The sequence below is a fragment of the Carcharodon carcharias genome, chromosome 21 (genome assembly GCF_017639515.1).
Source record: "Carcharodon carcharias isolate sCarCar2 chromosome 21, sCarCar2.pri, whole genome shotgun sequence".
Classification (NCBI taxonomy): domain Eukaryota; kingdom Metazoa; phylum Chordata; class Chondrichthyes; order Lamniformes; family Lamnidae; genus Carcharodon; species Carcharodon carcharias.
This window is the reverse complement of record NC_054487.1, coordinates 57,447,753-57,469,526: the sequence shown is the minus strand read 5'-3', so window position 1 is coordinate 57,469,526 and position 21,774 is coordinate 57,447,753. Positions and strand designations below refer to the sequence as shown.

The 21,774-nt window shown below is 40.6% G+C and overlaps 1 protein-coding gene across 3 annotated transcripts in view; it reads left to right on the top strand.

Moving 5' to 3' along the window:
* cttnbp2 (cortactin binding protein 2) overlaps window positions 1–21,774 on the top strand; it is a 205,089-nt gene that overhangs the window by 82,253 nt on the left and 101,062 nt on the right. For all 3 annotated transcript variants that reach the window (XM_041216328.1, XM_041216327.1, XM_041216329.1), the window contains 2 exons: window positions 17,465–17,564; window positions 18,756–18,906. In XM_041216328.1, coding sequence (XP_041072262.1) covers window positions 17,465–17,564; window positions 18,756–18,906 — 251 coding nt within the window. The remainder of the gene's footprint in view (window positions 1–17,464; window positions 17,565–18,755; window positions 18,907–21,774) is intronic.

Sequence of the window (21,774 nt, the reverse complement as noted above, 5' to 3'; positions counted from 1 at the left end):
AGCAGAAGTAGGCCATGTGACCTGTCGATCCTGCTCTGCCATTCAATATGATCATGGCCGATCTTGGGCTTCAGCTCCATTTTCCTGCCCTCTCCCCATATCCTTTTAATTTCCTGAGACACCAAAAGTTTGTCAATCCCAACCTTAAATGTATTCAACGATGGAGCATCCACAACCTGTTGGGGTAGAGAATTCCAAAGATTCACAACCTTTTGAGTGAAGTAATCTCTTCTCACCTCAGTAAATGAATGGAATATTGATGTAGCGATATACAGTCGTGAATGTTAACATAAAAGCATGAATCATAACCAGAGGAAGTAAGCTTTATGACAAGAAATGTCTGGCCACACTAGAATTTTGCAGGGTCCTTTATTGAGGATAGTTAAAATCAGGAGTACTAATGCAATACAATATGTGATAACAGCAATGAAATTCAGTATTGAAAATATCAATAGCGTAAAAGAACAGCCCGATCTGACTACAGCAAACAAAATATTGGTCTTTCAAAAGTCATGCATGTATAATTAATTTAGCCATAGTCTCATCTTAAGATGTGCAAAAGACAAATAATGACCTGAAAAATAGGAACAGGAGGAGGCTATTCAGCCCATTGAGCCTGTTCCACCATTCAAACAGATCATGGCCGGAATGGTGGGCGGAGGGGGGGAACACTATTGCAAGAAGCCAAAAATCAGTTTCATGCCATTGTGAAACAAGTTTGTGATCATCCGCTCCACCCATCAATGGCAGGTCACGTTCCTGTTGCTACACGTCGGGAACCTAATTTCTATATTTTAGCAATTTGTAATAAGCTCTGCTTGCCAGAATCGTCCCCCCACATTGGGTCATCTGGGCATGCACAACTGTACTTAAGCGCCATGCACCTGGTGAGCTGAACTTCACTCAGGACCTGGCGTCGGGCAGCACTCACGTTCATCAGCGCCAGGCTTCGCAGGCAGCACCACATCACTTTTAGGGGGGGCTCACAGGCAGGTTTCTACCTACCAGACCAGCGGTAAGGCGGGGCTGGCTTTTCAATGGCTGCTGGGCTAGGGCTTGCTTGGGGAAGGGAGAAAAGCGGCCTCAGGCAAGGAAAGAGGCTGCAGGGTGAGGGCTGGACTGGGAAAGTGGTTATCCCAGGGTGTGTGTGTGGGGGCACATATTGATCTGTGCAAGTGTCCCCAAGATAGTGAGGGCTGTGAGAAGACAATCTGCAGAGGAGATGAGGCCAGATGGAGATGAGGGTGTGTTTGGGTGAGTAGTGATGTCCCTTGAGCTGGCAGTGAGTGAGATGCCATTGAATGTATGACGGTCTTGAGTGTGAGAGTGCCTCGCAGCACATATGAGATAATTCATCTGTTTTCTGCACTGGATGGCCAATGTCTTGTGTGCAGCATTGGCACTGACCACCTCTGCCACCACCTTCGAAACCGGAGCGGTGAAGATTGAAGGGCCTCCAGTGGCCTGCGCAGGGGTTGAGGACATGGCGGCGGGCCTCCACGGCATCCAGAAGACGCCCTAGGGCTGGGTCACTGAACTGGGGAACTGCTCCCTTCTTGGCTTTTGGGGCCAGATCAGTCCTGGCTGCAAAACATTGAGAGTGTGCATGTGGCTGCAGTTTAAGTATGGTGCCCAGCCTGAGGAAGCAGTGAGGTAACGGCAAATTGGAGGCCTCCGCCAGTGAGATGGCATGTTTCCCGTGGCTGAATAACTAATGAGGCGGGAATGGGATGATATGGCGTGAAAACCTGCCATTGCGACCAGAGGGTAAAACGACCTTATTCGTGGCCGCTACTGCACTTTGTGCAAATCTGGGACGATTCCATCCCATGGCTGATCAACTACCTCTACACCATTTTTCCCCCACTATCCCCACCATATTCCTTGATCTCATTAGTATTCAGAAATCAATCGATTTCTGTCTTGAACATGCTCAATGATTGGACTTTCACAGCCCTTTGGGGTAGAGAATTCCAAAGATTCATCACCCTTTGAGTGAAGAAATTCCTCCTCATCCCAGCCTTAAATGGCCTGCCCCCTTATTCTGAGACTCTGTCCCCCGGTTCTAGATTCACCAGCCAGGAGAAACATCTCATTCATATTAACCCTGTCGCACCCTGTAAGAATGTTTTGCAAGTTTCAATGAGAGAATTTCTCATTCTTCGAAACTCTGGAGAATACGGGCCCAGTTTCCTCAACCTTACCTCGTAAGACAGCCCTGCCACCCCAGGGATTAGTCTGGTGAACGTCCATTGCACTCCCTCCCTGGCAAGTACATCCTTCCTTAAGATAAGGAGGCCAAAACTGTACACAATACTCCAGGTGTGGCCTCACCTAGGCTCTACAATATTGCAGCAAGACATCTTTACTCTTGTGCTCAAATGCCCTTGTGATGAAGGCCAACATACCATTTGCCTTCCCAATTGCTTGTTGCACCTGCATGCTAGCTTTTAACGGTCTTGGTAAGTAGGACTTGGTGAGTATTTCAACTGTCTTTAATATTCTGTAAACTAGAGGAAGTAAAAGTAAAGGGAGTAATTTAAGGGTAAGTCATGCAGGGCAGCTTGGTCACATGGAATGCTGCTCCTGTGTGATGTGGGAAGTCAGAGACACTTCCAGTGTCCCTGGTGACTACGTGTGCAAGAAGTGTCTCCAGCTGCAGCTGCTTGAAATCAGTGTTTCAGATCTGGAGCAGTGGCCGGAGTCACTGTGCAGCATCCTCAGGGCTGAGAACTTCATGGATAGCATGAACAGTGAGGTGGTCACATGGCAGGTAAAGAGCGCACAGGCAGAAAGGGAATGGGTGACTGCCAGACAGAGTAAAAGCATTAGGCAGGTAGTGCAGGAGTCCCACAAGTCCGCCTCCCTCACGAACAGATTTTCCGTTTTGGATACTGCTGGGGGACATGGCTTCTCAGGGGAATGCAGCGAGAGCCAAGTCCGTGGCACCACAAGTGGCTCAGCTGCACAAGAGAGGGTGAAAAAAGAGTGGGAGAGCAATAGTGATAGGGGATTCTATTGTAAGGGGAACAGGTAGATGTTTCTGCGGCTGCAGACGTGACACCAGGATGTTATGTTGCCTCCCTGGTGCCAGGGTCAAGAATGTCACAGCGGTTGCAGTACATTCTGAAGGGGGGAGGGTGAACAGCCAGAGGTCATGGTCCATATCGGTACCAACAATGTAGGTAAAAAGGGTGATGAGGTCCTGAAAGCAGAATATAGGGAGCTAGGAAATAAGTTGAAAAGCAGGACCTCGAAGGTAGTAATCTGAGGATTACTCCCAGAGCCTCCTGCTAGTGAGAAGAGGAATTGGCGAATAGACCAGATGAATGTGTGGCTGGAGAGGTGGTATAGGAGGGAGGGATTTAGATTCCTGCGGCATTGGGACTGATTCTGGGGAAGATGGGACCTGTACAAGCTGGATGGGTTGCACCCAGCAGGACCGGGACTAATATCCTCGCAGGGGTATTCGTTAGTACTGTGGGGGAGGGTTTAAACTAGAGTGGCGGGGGGTGGGAACCTGAGTGGGGAGACAAAAGAGAGGGAAACAAAGATAGAAATGAAAAGACAGAAAAGTAAAAAGCAAAAGTGGAAAGCTGAGGAAACAGGAGCCAGCAGCAAATAGAGCCATAGTATAAAAAAAGTGTAAAAATGTTAAAAAGACAAGTCTATAGGCACTGCATCTGAATGCACAGAGCATTCGCAATAAGGCAGATGAATTAACAGTGCAAAAAAATGTAAACAGGTACGATATGATTGCGATTACCGTGACATGGCTGCAGGGTGACCAAGGCTGGGAACTGAATATCCAAGGGTATTCAATATTTTGGAAGGTCAGGCAAAAAGAAAAAGGAGGTAGGGTGGCATTGTTAGTTAAGGATGAAGTCAGTGCAATAGTGAGAGAGGATATTGGTTCAGAAAATCTAGATGTAGAATCAATTTGGGTAGGTCTAAGAAGCAACAAGGGGCAGAAAACACTAATGGCCGCTGTCTATAGGTCTCCAAACTGTAATGATAAGGGGATGGTATTAAACAGGAAATTAGAGATGCATGTAACAAGAGTGCTACAGCAATCTTGGGTCACTTTAATCTACTTATAGACTGGGCAAACCAAATTAGCAATAATACTGTGGCAGATGAATTCCTGGAGCGTGTAGAAGATGTTTTTTTTAGACCAGTACGTCGAGGAACCAGCTAGGGAATAGGCTATCCTAGATTTGGTATTGTGCAATGAAATAATCTTGTTTTGCAGGGTCCTTTAGGGAACAGTGACCATAACATGATAGAATTTTTCCTTAGGTTGGTAATTGAAGTAGTCCAATCCGAAACTAGGGTCCTAAATCTAAACAAAGGAAATTACAAAGGTATGAGGCGCGAGTTGGCTAAAATGGATTGGGGAACTCCATTAAAAGGTGGATAGGCAGTGACTAATATTTAAGGGATGGATGTATGCATTGCAACAGTTATATTCCTTTCTGGCGCACAAACACAGCAGAAAAAGTGGCTCAACAATGGCTAACAAAAGAAATTAGGGATAGTATTAGACCCAAAGAGAAGTTATGTAAAGTTGCTATAAAAAGTAGCAAGTCTGAGGATTGGGAACAGTTTAGAATTTAGGAAAGGAGGACCAAGAGATTGATTAGGAGGAGAAAAATGGAGTATGAGAGTAAACTTGCAAGAAACATAAAAGAGGACTGTAAAAGCTTCTAAAAGTATGTAAGAAGAAAAAGGTTGGCGAAGACAAATGTAGGTCCCTTACAGTCTAAAACGGGATAATTTATAATAGAGAGCAAGGAAATGGCAGAGCAATTAAATAACTACTTTCTGTCTTCATGGAGGAAGACACAAATAGTTCCCCAGAAATGCTAGGGAACCGAGGTTCGAGTGAGAAGGAGGAATTAAAGGAAATTAGTATTACTAAAAAATTAATGGGACTGAAAGCCAATAATCCCCAGAGTCTGATAATCTACATCCCATGGTACTCAAGGAGGTGGCCATGGAAATAGTGGATGCATTGGTTGTGACCTTCCAAAATTTTGTAGATTCTGGAACTGTCCCGGCAGATTGGAAGGTGGCAAATGTAATCCCACTATTTACAAAAGGAGGGAGGGAAAAAACGGAATTACAGACTGATTAGCCTACATCAGTGGTAGGGGAAATGCTAGAGTCTATAAAGGATGTGATAACAGAACACTTAGAAAATATCAATGAGATTAAACAAAGTCAACATGGATTTATGAAAGAGAAATCATGTTTGACAAGCCTACTGGAATTTTTTGATGATGTAACTAGCAGAATAGATGAGGGAGAACCAGTGGATGTGGTGTATTTGGACTTTCAGAAAGCTTTTGATAAAGTCCCACATAAGATGTTCGTGTGCAAAATTAAAGCACATGGGATTAGTTGTAACACATTGGCATGGATTGAGAATTGCTTAGACAGAGAACAAGAGTAGGAATAAATGGGTCATTTTTGGAATGACAGGTGGTGACTAGTGGGGTACTGCAGGGATCAGTGCTTGGACCCCAGCTATTCACAATATATATCAATGTTTTGGATAAGGGAACCAAGTTTGCTGACGACACAACTAGGTAGGAATGTTAGTGGTAAGGAGGATGTTAAGAGGCTACAAGGCGATTTAGACAAGTTGATTGAGTGGGCAAATACATGGCAGATGCAGTATAACGTGGATAAGTGTGAAGTTATCTACTTTGGTAGGAAAAACAGAATGGCGGAATATTATTTAAATGGTGATAGATTGGGAAATGTTGATGTACAAAGGGATTTGGTGTCCCTGTACACTTATCATTGAAAGCAAGTATGCAGGTGCAGTAAGCAGTTAAGAAGGCAAATGGTATGTTGACCTTCATTGCAAGAGAACTTGAGTACAGGAGCAAGGATGTCTTACTGCAGCTATACAGGACCTTGGTGAAACCACACCTGGGGTATTGTATGCAGTTTTGGTCTCCTTACCTGAGAAAGGATACACTTGCCATAGAGGGAGTGCAGTGAAGGTTCACCAGACTGATTCCTGGGATGGCAGGATTGTTATTTGAGGAGAGATTGGGCCAACTAGGCCTGTATTCTCTAGAGTTTAGAAGAATGAGAGCAATCTCATTGAAAAGTGTAAAATTCTGACAGGGCTGGATGCAGGGATGATGTTTTCTCTGGCTGGGGGTGTCTGGAATAAGGGGTCACAATTTCAGGATATGGGGTAGGTCATTTAGGGCTAAGATGAGGAGAAGTGGTGAGCCTGTGGAATTCTCTACCATGGAAGGGTGTGGAGGCCAAGTCACTTAATATATTTAAGAAGGAAATACATTTCTAGACTCTAAAGGTGTCAAGGGGTATGAGGAGAGAACAAGAGTATGGTGTTGAGTTGGAGGATCAGCCATGATCATATTGAATGGCGAAGCAGGCTCGAAGGGCTGAATGACCTACTCCTGCTATTTGCTATGTTTCAATGAACAAGGACACCCAGGTCCCTTTGAATATCACAATTCCCAACCTCTTACTATTCAAGAAATACTCATTCTTTGTTTTTTCCACCAAAGTGGATAACTTCACACTTACATTATATTCCATCTGTCATCTCCTTGTCCATTCACTTAGCTTGTCCAAATCCTATTGAAGCCTCCTTGCAATCTCTTCACAACTCGCATTCCCTTCTGGTTTTGTGTCTTCAGCAAATTTTGAAATCTAACATTTGGTCCCCACATCCAAATCATTTATATAGATTGTAAACAACTGTGGCCCAAGCACTGATCCTTGCGGTGAGAATTTCATTTATGGGATGTGGGCCTCGCTGGCTGGGCCAGCATTTATTGCCCATCCCTAGTTGCCCTTGAGAAGGTGGTGGTGAGCTGCCTTCTTGAACTGCTACAGTGCCATGTGATGGAGGTGCACCTGCAGTGCTGTTAGGAAGGGAGTTCCAGGATTTTGACCCAGTGACAGTGAAAGAACAGCAATATATTTCTAAGTCAGGATGGTGAGTGACTTAGAGGGGAACTTCTAGATGGTGGTGTTTTCATCTATCTGTTGCCCTAGTCCTTCTAGATGGTAGTGGTCATGGGTTTGGAAGGTGGTGTCTAAGGAGCTTGGTGAATTCCTGCAGTGCATCTTGTAGATGGTACACACTGCTGCTACTGTGTGATGGTGGTGGAGGGAGTGAATGTTTGTGGATGTGGTGCCAATCAAGCGGGCTGCTTTGTCCTGGATGGTGTCAAGCTTCTTGAGCGTTGTGGGAGCTGCACTCATCCAGGCAAGTGGGGAGTATTCCAGGAGAATGACCCATTTATTCCTACTGTCTCAGTTCACCAATTTTCATAGCAGTATATTACCCCCAATCCCATGCTCTCTAATTTTGTTTATTAATCTCCTGTGGGACCTTATCAAAAGCTTTCTGAAAATCCAAATACATCCACTGGTTCTCCTTTATCTATGCTACAGGTAGTATCCCCAAAAAACTCCCGACAGGTTTCTTGAACATGATTTCTGTTTCATAAATCCATGTTGACTCTGCCCAATCAGATAATTATTTTCTAAGTGTCCAGTTATCGCATCTTTTAAAACAGATTCTAACATTTTCCCCACTACTGACATCAAACTAACAGGTTTGTAGTTCTCCCTTTTCTCTTTTCCCTCTCTTAAATAGTGGGGTTATATTTGCTACTTTCCAACCTGCAGGAACCTTTCCAGAATCTGTAGAATTTTGAAAGATAACCATCAATGCATCACTATTTCCATAACCACCTTCAACATTCTGGGATGTAGCTTGTCAGGTCCAATCCAATTAATTATTCAAGTACAGCTTCTTTATTAATACTTATTTCTTTCAGTTCCTCATTTTCACAAGTTCCTTGGTTCCTTAGTATTTCTGGGAGATTTTCTGTATCTTCCTCCATGAAGTCAGGCATAAAGTAAATGTGTAGTTTCCTTGCCATTTCCCTATTCTCCATTATAAATTCTCCTGTCTCTGCCTGTAATGGACCCACATTTGTCCTTGCTAATTTTTTTCTTTTCACATACCTAAAGAAGCTTTAACTACCTGCCTCTATGTTACTTGCTAGCTTGCTTTCATATTCTCTTTTCCTTTTCTTTATCAGTTTATTGGCCATTCTTTGCTAGATTCTAAATGCTTTCAGTCCTCAGGCTTGCCACTTTATCTGGCTACCTTATAAGCCTCTTCCTTTGATCTAATGCAATCTTTAAATTATTTTGTTAGCTATGGTTAATTCGCCACCTTTCCTGTTGGTTTTTTGTGTCTTAGAGGAATGTATATTTGTTGTAATACTTCTTTAACTACTAGCTATTGCCTGTCAACTGTCAAATCTTTTAATGTATTTTCCCAGTCTATCACAGCCAACTTGTCCTTCATACCTTCATAATTTCCTTTGTTGAGATTTAGGACCTTAGTTTCAGAATGAACTATATCACTTTTAAATTAATGTAAAACTCATCATATTTATGATCACTGCTTCCTAATGGTTCCTTTGCAGTAAGGTTATTAATCAGCTCTTTCTCATTACATAATGCTAAATGTAAAACAGCCTGATCCCTAGTTGGTTCCTCAACATGCTGCTCTAGAAACCCATTTCATACACACTCCAGGAATTCATCCTCCACAGCATTAGCAGGTTTACCCAATTTATATGTAAATTGAAGTCGCCCATTATTATTGTATTACCCATGTTACATCTCATACTTGCTGTTATTAATTTCACTCTAACACCTTTTTAGAAGATGCAGTGTATAATTTAAAACAGAGGTAGAAATCACATTCTAGGATGGTGTAAATGCCGGATCCTCCTGCTGATTTGTTAGCAGATTTTGTCCTAGCTATGTGTGGACTGTGTGTCTGTGATCTATCTTAATCAGTCCTTTTAATATTTTGAGAACTATCTTGACACTTAAATCAGTACCTGAAGTTATAAAGGGAATCCTTCCTAGCCTTTGATTATTTGTTCTTCAGTTAAGAGGATTTTTATGCTCTTATATCAGTACAACAAATATATATATGGATCAATTTTGACATTGACAAAGATGAATATATATATTTACCGTTCTGTTCACTATAAAAAGTCTAATTAAATCATATTTTTAAGCTGGAGGCTAATTTTGTAACTTGAAAAAAAAAGGCTGGTTGTGAACTCTGACTTTGGATTGCACATTTACCCTCTCCTAGCTAATCACCTCACTTGATGAAAACTGGATGTAGATGATTATTATCACATGATCTGATTAGCAAAGAGAATAGGCATTAATACAGGATAATAGAAAATATTTTTGTAATGTGTTCAACAGACCAGAAATTGCATGGCCCTAATCTTCAATTGCCTGTATCCCTGCACAATTGCTGTTATCCTCTTTATCTGCTAATGGTAATAATAAATCTTCAAGTAGATTTTATGATGGAATGGGGACCTCAAGCTCATCATAAAGAATGTATTTCAGAATTCTGTCCCTTATTCCAGCATGTTACATCATTCATCCTTACAGTGATAGAAGTTGACAGTACTGGATGACTGCCAAGGCTGAAGCTTTCTACTGATTGTATTGTCTCACAGTGTAATGACCTTTATTACTATTCAGCTATATCACTTAACAATAGAAAAAAATTGAATTCTGAAGTATGCTGCCAACCTGATTTCAGCTGGAAGTGATATGTAATTCCCTCGGGCAGATGCCCTTCTCAAGTTTGGTGCAATGCCAAACTAAATTTTAAAATTACATAGTGGGAGGAATCTCCTGGACACATCTGAAACTTGTCCTGGATTTTCACAGTGTGTTGAGCATGAATACCTGTGTCTTAAAACGTCTTAAAATTCATAAGCCAGGAGAAGAAAGCGTTCTTCTGGATATGAATTCAACTCTAAAAGGGTAATGAACGAGGGGAAACAAACAGGTCTGAGACCAGCAGCTTTAGCATTCACAGATCACAAATTCTATACGTTATAGTGTCCCAAACCATTTTTTAAAAAAGGATTTGTGATTTTGAGAAATGTTGCTTGTTTCCAGCAGCCTTACTCAATTGGTAAATTCATTCTTTGCCATCACTGTCTTTGGTTAACTCCACTGACCTGTTCTGGTGATGTCTATAGATTAGTAGTGATGGTTGTTTTTGAAATTATTCTCTGGAAAAATAAATCAGTTATCCTTTATCTGCACTCATCTTATAAAAGGGAAGACTTTTTAAAATATGTATATTACTGTATCTATCAGTATCAGTTGCAAAATGGGAGGCTACATGATAGCAGAACATATGCCAAGATGGGTAAAATTATTTGAATAGGGTAATGGTTGCATTACATTTATAAATTATAAATATTTCAAGGAGCATTTTCTTTCCACTAACCTTTGTGAGCTTCACTTATTTCAATCTCAGGTTACAAGGATGTTTAATTTTAAAGAACACAAATACAAACAATGAGATCTAATTTGGGGTCCTGAACAAATTTAATGAGAAGTTGGGCTGAGTTGCACCTGCTTTCAATGCACAAGATGAGTGCAGTGGAGACAAATTTTGGCCAGTGTTAACCCATGAAATTTTAGCAGTCGTCATATTGGTCTTAGCAACTTTTAGTTGTCCTAGATAGCTGTCTGAATGGAGTATTGAGGGAATTGAAATACGCAAAATTAGATTTCTAGGCCAGCCCAGTGATTCTTGCTGCAGTCAGCAGGCAGGTTGCTTCAGAATATTTGAAGAGCTGCACTCAGATAAGTCTCTGGTTTATCATTGTATACTGCTAATCAGCCTGTAGGATTTTATTTGCCTTCTGTGGCTGAGGTATTTTATGGAAAGTTCTGGAAAGTAACCTTTGCTGCTTTAGCACTTTGTCCAAAAAAGGGCTTCACCTCTTACATATGAACATATGAGTTGTGAGCAAGAGTAGGCCACTTCGCCCCTCAAGCCTCGAGCTCCATCATTCAATAAGATCATAACTGGTCTGATTTTAACTTTAACTCCACATTCCTGTACACCCCTGATAACCTTCCACCCCATTGCTTATCAAGAACCTATCTACCCCTGCCTTAAAGATACTCAAGGACTCTGCCTCAACCACCTTTTGAGGAAGAGAATTCACTTCAGAGCATGACCCCCCAGACCTGACATGCCCCTTGTCTACAATACCCTTAGTGGCTTCTTTGAATGCCGAGCGGTCATAGATCAATAGTTTCCCCCCTCCTGTATGTCTTCCTGATATGGGGAATGATTGTGAGGAAAGTAGAAGGTGTAGTATGTGGCAGTTACAGCAGAAGGAAGTTAAGGGAAGTAGGCTGTTGTGATTGGAGGAAAGCGATGGAAACCTTGTGAATGCTGGGACCAAAGGTATTGCAGGATTTAAGAAAGAGCAAATGAGAGATAAGGAATTTTGCTCTAGTAAAATCGTTGAATTCACATTGGCATTACAGCCTGCTCCTTAGCATTCACCTTCTCTTTCACTTCTCACCATTGTCACTGAATAACTGGCGTAGGTACCCTTCTGCCATCTGTTGGAAGTAATAGCTCCTTCCTCCTGGTGACTTCCTGCACCAACACCTCCAATAGAGGGGTTGGATGACTGGTTCCACTACCGTCTCTTTGTCATTTTTCTCAGTCTAAAGATAAATAAACTTATGGAAGCCTAAGGACGCCTCCCCTTGAAGAGGCTTTTCCCACCAGTCAGTGAGCTGCCAATCAATAGTATGCAGGATGCTAACAGCTCTCCATTCATTATTAAAATAATGTACCTCTTGCTGAGGTGGCCAGCACATCACTGATTTCACAGTGGTTCCTGGCAATAATGCAGTTTTGCTGCTATTATTTTGTCTGAATTGTGGCTGAATAATTGATGAATTTAGCGATTTTTAAACGGTTAAAATCAAATAAAACTCAAAATGTATATGGTTAGTATAACTGCAACAATACCAATATATCAATCATGAGGATTTTCACATTCCTGTTAAAATGTATTACCTTAATATATTGGAATCTGCTTTTGTGTTACACTTCAAAAAGGAAAAATAATCAGAATATTGGTTCACATCCTTTGTTGACATGTTGCTGATCTGTTATCATGTAAGTGAATTAGGTGCATAACCACAATACAACTTGGTCAGACCCAAACTCAAATACTGTGCTCAGAATTGGCATTGCACTTAAGGAAAGATATAATGCCTTTGAAGTGGGTGCAGTGTAAGTTCATCAGAATGATACTGGGACTTAAAGGGTTAGATTACAATGGTTTCATAAACTGCATAAAGCCTTTATACTCTTGTGTTTAGAAGGTTGGGGGCGGGGGGAGGATCTAAATGAGCTATTTGAAATATATTCCACAGAGTGGATGCAAAAAACTATTTTCTCTGGTGGATGAATTCTGGTTAAAGTCACAGAAGTAAAACTGGAGCTAGTGTATTTAGGCTTGAAATCGAGAAGCAATTTTTTCACACAAGGGATAGTGAAAATCTGAAGCCAGCTTTCCAAAAGGCTATGGATACTGAATCAATTGAAATTTTCAATACTTGAGAAAATAGATTTTTGTCAGGTAAGGATATCAAGAGAAATGGATAAAAAGTATGATCTAATTGGTAATAGATTGAAGGGCTCAAGGGGTTACTCCTGTTCCTAAGAACTCCAACATGAATTGAGGGAAGAAAATGGTTGTGTAGTTTGAAATAGGGGATGGAGGAATGGCACTGCCATCTGGAGAAGAATTGAGATTAATAAATGGTGGCCTGCAGTTTTACCACAAGAAATGAAGACAAGTCGCCATAATTTTACTGTAGTTTTTCCAAGACTATGGCTTACCAGTTCTCAAAAGCTATATCAGCACTCTGTGATGGAGAGCTGTAGGTCATACACTAGTCCACTCTCCTGCCTCCAGATGTTGAGAAGATGTTTCTACTAGTGGGGGATTCTCGAACTAGGGGACATAGTTACAGACTAAGGGGACACTCATTGAAAACTGAGGCGCAAAGGAATTTCTTCTCTCAGAGGCTAGTGAATGTCTGGAATTCTCTACCCCAGAGAGTTGTGGAGGCTAGGTCACTGAAGGTATTTAGAGAGGGAGTAGATAGATTTTTGAAATATTGGGGAGTTGCAGACTATGAGGAGCTGGCACAAAAGAGGAGTTGAAGCCTGTGGCAGATCAGCCATGATTTTATTAAATGGCGAGGCAGGCTTGAGGGGCCGCATGCTGACTACTGTTTCTTATGCCTAAAGACTGCCAATGTTATGACGGGAGAAAAGATCACCATTGGAATATAATGTGATACCAGATGCAAAATTATTTAGAAATAGCTAGTTGCATTACATTCCTGCTTTTCTTAGGCTTGTATCATTGGAAAAGGCACTGACCTATTATGTTAAAGGCACCACAAATACAAGTTCTTGTTGGCCTGTGAAAAGGTCATTTGCCCACCCTGATGATGAGGGTGTAAATGGAATGGAAAATTATATATAATTGATTTATTCTCTTTGGAGCGCATTGATTTGTGAATGGATTGTAACTACTATTTGGATTAAAAGCCATGACCAGAGATGCCTTGCAGATGTGTACATCTAAAAAGAACAGATTGACTGTCAATATTAAAAGATTTAAAGTCAATTCCTTATTGTTAAAATTTAGATTGCTTGGTCTGCATTATTTTATTGGACAAGAGCTGCACAGGGTGGGAAATTTAAGTTGTCACAAAAAGCCTAGTATATGAATGTTACTCTGTGCACATTGTTGGAAGTGTAATTTCGAGCACAGCATCAACCATTTTTGTAGCCTGAAGGTATCATTGCTCTGCAACTGCAGCAAAAACAAGCTATAATTGCATTATGGTTTAACATGCCTGCAACTATGCTGCAGCAGTTGGTCAGATCTGAAAGCATTTAGAGTTCTTTGTAGAGGGTGTTTCAAATTTCAGGACAGCTGTGCTTCTTCAGTGCTTCATCACTAAATCTTTATGGAACTGAATGTATCATGGCTGCCCCCAGACATTCCCCTATGGCAGAAGTCACATGACTATGGCAAGCCAGGTTTTACAGTTAATGTTTTTCAAAACACCTTCCTTTTCATACCGAATGAAAGATCTAAACATCCCCCTTCTCTTAACAAACTAAAGACATATTTGCATGCATGCTCATGTGTGACTGAGAGTTACCCAAGTTACCCACTGTATACCCACTGTTCTCATGCATTTAACAACTGTTTGTTCTAATAGTTAGTCACTGCACATGCATTACATACCTTGTCTTTAAATCATGCCCATACGAGGGAGAGTTAACATTGGCTGTTCGTCTGGGTGATGTTCCTTGTCTGGAGAGTTGTTCCCATGGCACTTGTTGGAGGGACGTGTGGACCTCTGGGGTTGATGGTAGTTCTGCACTCAGTATGGTGTCTTTCAGGGTTGCAACTTCTTTACTTGATGTTTCTGCTTGCCATTTTGCCTGGCAATATATTTGCTTGAGTTTTTTTCAACTCCTGCTTTGAGTTGCCAACTGTGGAATTGAGGGTTTTTATTTCCTTCCGGTACCTTTGTGCCACCTCTGAAATTTGTTGGTTCAAATCTCGCATGGCTTGGTTCGTTGATGACTTCAGTTTATCATGCGTGTTCAAAGGTATATACTCAGCTTGAATCTTGCCCTTTAAATCTTCCAATTCAGCTCTAATGTGTTCATTTTCATGCAAAACTGCTTAATTTACCTTCAGCTATGCATTTCATTGCACTGACAGTGTCAGCAACTATCTTGCGGTTTACTTAAATATTGTCACCTTGCTCTGGAGTCTTTTGTTTCCCCCTCTCTGGGGTTTTCTATCGCCTTCTCTCTGGGATCTTTTGCTGCCCTTTCTCTGTTGGCATGTTTAGCATTACCAGTCCAAGCTTTAGACTTACTTCAGCTGAGATGAATGGCTGTTGGGTCCCATCTATGATCTTGAACTTTAAATCTCCCTTCTTGCCATTGCATTGGGCTGTCAGACTAACTTGTCCTCTCAGTATGCGTATTGTGCCATCAGATGGCCTGAATCTTACTTTTGAGGGCTTTCTGATATTACTTGTTCGCTTGATACAATGATGACCATAGAGGCAGAGTAACAGTCACAAACCATTTATCCTATAGACTTGATTGAACCAGCCTCTTATAAGGTGTATAGTTCTTCATCAGGCTCTCCTGGCTGATATCTCTTGAGTGGCCATGTGTATAGGGCTATGTTGCTTTTTTCCAGTCAAACACTCGTGCGTGAAATGATTCAGCTTCTTGCAGTTAAGACACTGCTTTCCGCATGCTGGGTAATCCTTCTTTTCTTTTGTATGATGTCCTCCACAATACTTATATTCCTCCCTTTGTGATTGCTCTGCTCTTTTGGCCTGAAATGTCTCAGGGCACAATGTATCTCTTGGTCTGCTTTGCCATACATGTGCTCTAGCTAACTTTTCACAACTTCTGCATTTCTGTCACTTTCTTTAGAGTCAGTTTCTCATTTTTTAGTAAACTTGCTCTCATATGCCTAAGACTAATTTATCTTTAATCAGATCATCTTTTAGCTGTCTGAATTCACATGATTCTCAAGCTTTGTTATTGCCATCATGTGCTGTTCAATAGCCTTGTTTTCACTCTGAGGTGTCATGTTGAAGACACTGCAGATCATATGTAACGTTCACCCAGGGTTCTAAGCATTCGCTCAAGGCTTTCAAAATCTCTGCCGTCTTTTTTCTTTGATCGTTGGTTAGATTTAGGGTGGTACACACTTTGTAGCAGTCCCTCCCCAGCAGCGTTCGGAGTGTGGCTCCTCTTATTGGTTCAGGCCTGTTAACTAAGTCTGCTGCAATCTCATAATTTTACCATTGTATATGGAAAAACTGCCATTTCTGTCGCATTTCAACTTTCGATTTTACTGGAGATGGGATTGGAAAATTTACTGCAGCCACTTGATCATTCAGTAATTTACTTGCAGCCTTTGTTTACTTTTTCTTTGTCCTTTTCCAGTGGTGTTTTTTTTTGTTGCAGATTTGAACATTTTCTTGTACCTGGGTTTTCATTGTCTTCTCAGCAGCATTTGCAGGATTCAAAGATCTGTTTTATCTCTTGACGCCATGTTTCAAGTTTAAGGGCAGCTGTACTGCTTCAGCCCTTCATCATTGTAAATCTTTATTGACTGAATGTATGATGGCTGCTCCCAGACATTCCCTCGTGGCAGAGGCCACATGACTATGGCAAGCCAGGTAGTACACTTAATAATGATTGCATTTCAAAACCCAGAGGGGTGGAGAACGAAAGGGAGTCCTTCCAACACACAACTGAAGAATAGCTGTCAATTCTTTTAACTTCAGTGCTATTAATATATTTATGGCTAGTGATTTGTATCAAAATTTCCCATTGGTTGACTATTTTGCAGTTGAAGAAACCTTACCAAATAAGTTAACATTTTTATGAAGTAATAACTGTTGCACATTTCTTTTTGCCTCACTAGACAATACATTCCAAGGTGGTTTGGTATGCTGCAGGCAGACAGAGTACAACAGGCTTGTTAGCTTCCCACCCAACAATTTTCAAAACCAGACTCGCATTATATCTGAAATATGCCAACATCTTCTTTCAGAATTATGAATCATATGGCCCCAGATTTTGCAGTCCCCACATGCAGTTAAATGCAGAGATCCACATGTTACTATCAGTTATTCTATACTTTTCCAATGCTTTGCTGTTCACAACCACCCCCCCAACCACTACCCCCCAACCACCACCACCCTCCCAAACACCACCACCACCCCCTCCAACTACCAACCCTCCCAACTACCACCCCCCCAACCACCACCACCCCCCCCAATCACCACCCCCCCCCAATCACCACCCCCCCAACCCCTGCAACCCCCAACCACCACCCCCTCCAACCCCTGCAACCCCCAACCACCCCCCCTCCAACCACCACCCCTTCCCAACCACCCCCCCTCCCCAAGACTGCAATCAAATACAAATCATTGAGCTAAAATTTGCATCTTCTTGAATGAGGTGTAACTGAGTTTTTAATAGCTTAATATGTTCATAATTTTGTTGAACAGCTTTACTGGCCTTGAAAACATATTTGTAATATGTCAATTTTTTTCATAATGTACTTTTTTTTAGATATTTCACTATTTGATATTTCAGCTTCTACCAGCATCCTATGTATATGTCCCATTCATTTATTTTGCGTTCTCTAAAATTATTAATTAGAAGTGAAAAATGTAATACATTTCACTTCCTGGTTTGCCCTCTGAGAATCCTCCAGTGTGATTTACTGAGTACCCAGCGATCTCCTTACCTTGGTGCCAGATTCAAAATGACATTGAGATCACTGCAGAGGTCACTTGAGCTTCCTTAGAGGTCATCCTTGAGCACCACTGGTTTGCCACTGATCGCAAAATCCAAGCCATGATTTATGTGTAACACGGTTTTGAATCCTTGTGTACAAGTTTAAATATATTTTTCTAAATTTTAAAACCTGTTTCTCTGTAGAATCTGTAACATTGCTGCTGACCTCAGGAGCACAGGTTGATGCTGTTGGAAAGAATTTATTCACACCACTGTGTGCAGCTGCTGCACAGGGCCATGTTGGGTAAGATCTAAATTTTCATTTTATGTGAAAATAAGAAATTGAGATTTCTTAGCCTAAATTGGATTGTGCTGCCCCCAATTTACAGAATTAAGATTTGTCTATAGATCCAATATGACTGCGGTGCAAGCTCGTATACACTAGAAATGCACCACTACCTTAAAGTTAAGACTTCCCCATGGCCCCGGTTTGCATATGCAATGGGCCTAACGCCTGTTTCTGGTCCCTTTCACAAAATTCAAATGCGGGACTGCAGGATGCTCTGTGCACGCTGTGGTCAATTTCTTCAGGCGTTTCGAAGCAAAATTAGTAGTCTTTAAAGGGCCCCGATGAGTTTACCATCCGTAAAGTAAGTATTAGCTTTTTTACGTATTGTTCAGCCAGTAGAAGCGGGAGCTCACCCCTCCAGACTCGCATTCAAGCTGGCCCCCCTCTGTGGCCGGCAAACTGCTTCTGCGACTACGGCTGTTGCCCGCAACTTGCCAATAATAAATAAATGAGTTTGTCATGTCGGCTTGTCAGGACTCTGCCACCAGGTTCATAAACAGCAGCCGCAGTATCAGGATCATGCCCTGATCCAGGCCTGACCTAATTTCTAGCCCGTGTATTTAAATGTTGCCCCTTTTCATTTTAGTTTAGGGAATGCCCGTAACCATCCCTTTTGATTGTTTTTCAACTTACCTGTGTAGCGCAATGCCGAATCATCATAAAATGTGTGTGCTTTTTGATAATGCAGTATATTTTTACTAACTACGTGCTGCCAATTTCTACCCTGTTCAATGCGCATCTGTCCCATACAAAAGTACATATGTGTTCTCCTCAGTTTCTGGCAACGTTGCACTCAATCTGAGCATTAGGAATTGAATAAGGATAGATTAGGGTAAGTTCCTCTCCCCTCTCCTTCCTCTTCCCTCACCCTCCCTACAGGTAACTGCCCTGAAAATGCATGTTGTTTCACGGCGATGCGTGCCACAGATAATGAACCCTGTGTGTGAAAAATCAGGAAGGAGGTCCTTGACTTCACTTGTGGGGGTATTTTTTTTTAAATTAATCCATAGCACATCAACGAAGTGTTGTGCTATCAAAAGGCAACAATGCTTCTATCCTGGAAAGACATTAGTGTCAAATCATTTGCTAAGAAGTTTAAATATCTATTAATCAATTTTTAAAATTTAATTTTTCATTCTTTTATAGGTGCACTGAAGTGCTTATTGCTTATGGTGCAAATATAAATTATGCTGCGGAAGGAGATCAGACTCCCCTTTATCTGTCATGTATAAATGGACATGTTGAATGTACACTTACCTTATTGGAAGCTGGAGCGGACTGTAGTATAATGACTGTTGTAAGTACAGGAAATAAGCAGCTGTGTGCCATTTCTGATTATGAGCGTTTGAAATATTAAAAGTTGTTAATATTCTCAAAAAAAATCCAAAAATCATGCTCTTGCATGATCAACAAATCAATGCTCTTGTCCTCAGTTTATGTTTTAAACTCGTTACAAAATTGAAGTAAAATCAGTCGCTGGGTAGTACAGAACTTGATTATTGGTGAAAAGAAATACATGTTGCCAAAGCTTTTTGTCTTGCACTCATCAGGGCAAAGGCAAGAGTGGCAAATTTGAAGCAATCACACAATTTATACTACAATAGAAAAGGGTGCTGATTAATTGGCAAGTCGATGCTGATTGACTGAGACATTGCCATGGGGAAAGTAGCGGGGAAATGTAGGCTCGCCAAGCTCCCAGGTAATTTTAAAAAACGCAAGGGCTTGAACATATTTCTTTTGTTTGCAGGAAATGGGACCCTGCATATGAATGTATGTTGCTTCTAGCAGGTGTAAATGAGCCGCATTACAGGCTCTCTTGCTCATCTTAAATTGGTTTTGTTTACCTCGCAATTGAGTAACATCGTGTATGAATTTCAGTGCTGGTGCAATGCCACATACCTAAGCTGTGCATCCCAGCAATTGGCTGATCAAATCAAATGGCATGTTCTTTCGGTTTTTTATAATAGGCAAAGTACAGATCATACTCAACCAATCTCTACTTGCAAAATCCAAAACAAAACATCTACTGTTAGATGTGATTCCGCTATTGGCAGGGCTTGTTGAGCAATACTGAGTGTGTTAAAAGCTACACTGACATTCAATTTAAGATAATCAAAAGAAATAAACAAAAGGAATATGTTCAAGCTTTGCAGCTTTTTTGAATTACCTGGGAGCTTGAGGAGCTTATAGTTTCCCCATTGCTTTCTCCATGGCAATGCCTCGGTCAATCACGGTCAACTTATCAACCAATCAGCACCCTATTTTCCTGTAGTATAAATTGTTGTGATCTTTTGAAATTTGGCATTGTAGCATTTGTCTTGATGAAAATTTCCAGCAACTTGTCTCTATTCAGCAATATAGAAGTAAAATCCTTCCTTCATTATTTTTTAAATTTCTGTCTCAATTGCCTGCTATTTGGTATTATTTAGTATATAAGCTTTGCAGTAGTTTAATGATGACCTCTTTCCTTCATTAATATGCTTATATGGAGCTCTTCAGTCATTTTATTTGACAAGGGTGATCATTGGAAAAGATGTACCACAGTTTTAAATAGTTACTTTGCTTGCTGAGTACATGAAACTAACCCATTACAATCGTGACAACAGGAGAGGATGACCTTTTTGAAATTCACAGTATTTTTTGCATAGGTTTGGATTGTGCACTGAAAAAAATAAACAATTTCCAAGGGCAGTAAACCTGCTGTAAATGATCAAAACATCCTAAACTGGTTAAAAAACAACTTTGCTAAATGTGGGCAGAAAATGCTGGAAACACTCAACAGGTCTGGCAGCTTGCCTGGAGAGAGAAACAGAGTTAACATTTCAGGTTGTGACCTCTCGTCAAATGTTTCTCTGTCCATTGCTGCCAGACTTGCTGAGTATTTCCAGCATTTTCTGTTTTTGTTTTAGATTTCCAACATCTGCAACATTTTGCTTTTGCTAAATGTGATATTGAAGTTGCATTGTACAATAATGGGTATGGAATTTTGTAGCATAGTTAAGACCAAGAGTGTTTTAAAGTCAAATGAAAAAAATATTAGTTTTACATGTTTTACAACATTGATTAGATTTTAAGATATTTCATATGTATTATTCCCAGTTGATATGTAGAGTTTAGATTGTCAATCCATCGTGTACTGGGGAAGCGCTGTAGTATCAAGAACTGCATTCCTTTAGATGAAAGTCTGTTTAGATGGAGATCAGAGTTATCATGGGAAGGTGATATATTTAGCACTCAAAGGAGAATAAGCCCCATTGTTTGCCTTCATCTTAATCATTAAAAAGGAAATTACAAACTGAAAAATAAATGCTGCGTCAATTAGTTGCAGTTTTATAGCTTTGACGATCAGCTGTGAGATTGCATATAATATTATTCAAGCAGCCCTTGACTTTGTATTTTGAAAAGCTGTTAGGTGAAGTATGGATGGCCTTTTGTTGTCATAGTTAAGCTCTGACACAGAGCACACATTTTGATTTTAGCACATCTAGGATTTCACCAATGAGAAGACCATATTTCAAATTGCTATTAGAATAGCGATGCTTGGAATATTTTGTCTGCTTCTCCTGTAACCTTACTGTGCAACATTAATACTGTCTTCTAATATTATTAGAATATATATTAACAAGTTTAAGTATTTTTAAAATACCATATAATTCTAATTCCACAACATAAACTTAGGAAAATTAAGCTCATCACCTCATTTATAGTGATAATTTTTGTTTCTTTTGGTGAGCTTGTTGCCTGATAATTACCTGAAATGGCTTGACTAGTGAAGGTTTGTTAGTTTACAAGACCAAGATGTATTTAGAGTTGGCAAATTGGAAATTATGAAATTCATTATCATAGAAAATTGGAAATCTAACCAGAACAAGTGAAAATAATATAGTTACTCCAGGATTGTATACTGTCCAAGGTGTTCTTACTTAGAGATTTTATTTCCAAATAAGATTATTTTACAGTTCCTGTCTTTCAGTCACATTTAGCTTTTCATTTCATGGTCATTGCTTGAGCAACATTATCATTTAGTTCTGTAGTGCAAACTGCTTACATTTGGCAATTTTGTGCAGTGTCTTTATGTAAGTCTTTTTCAGTGGTTTTCGTTTGAATATAAATGCAGTTAACATGTTAATTTCAATGTTATGTGGCACAATCAATTTTAATTTTC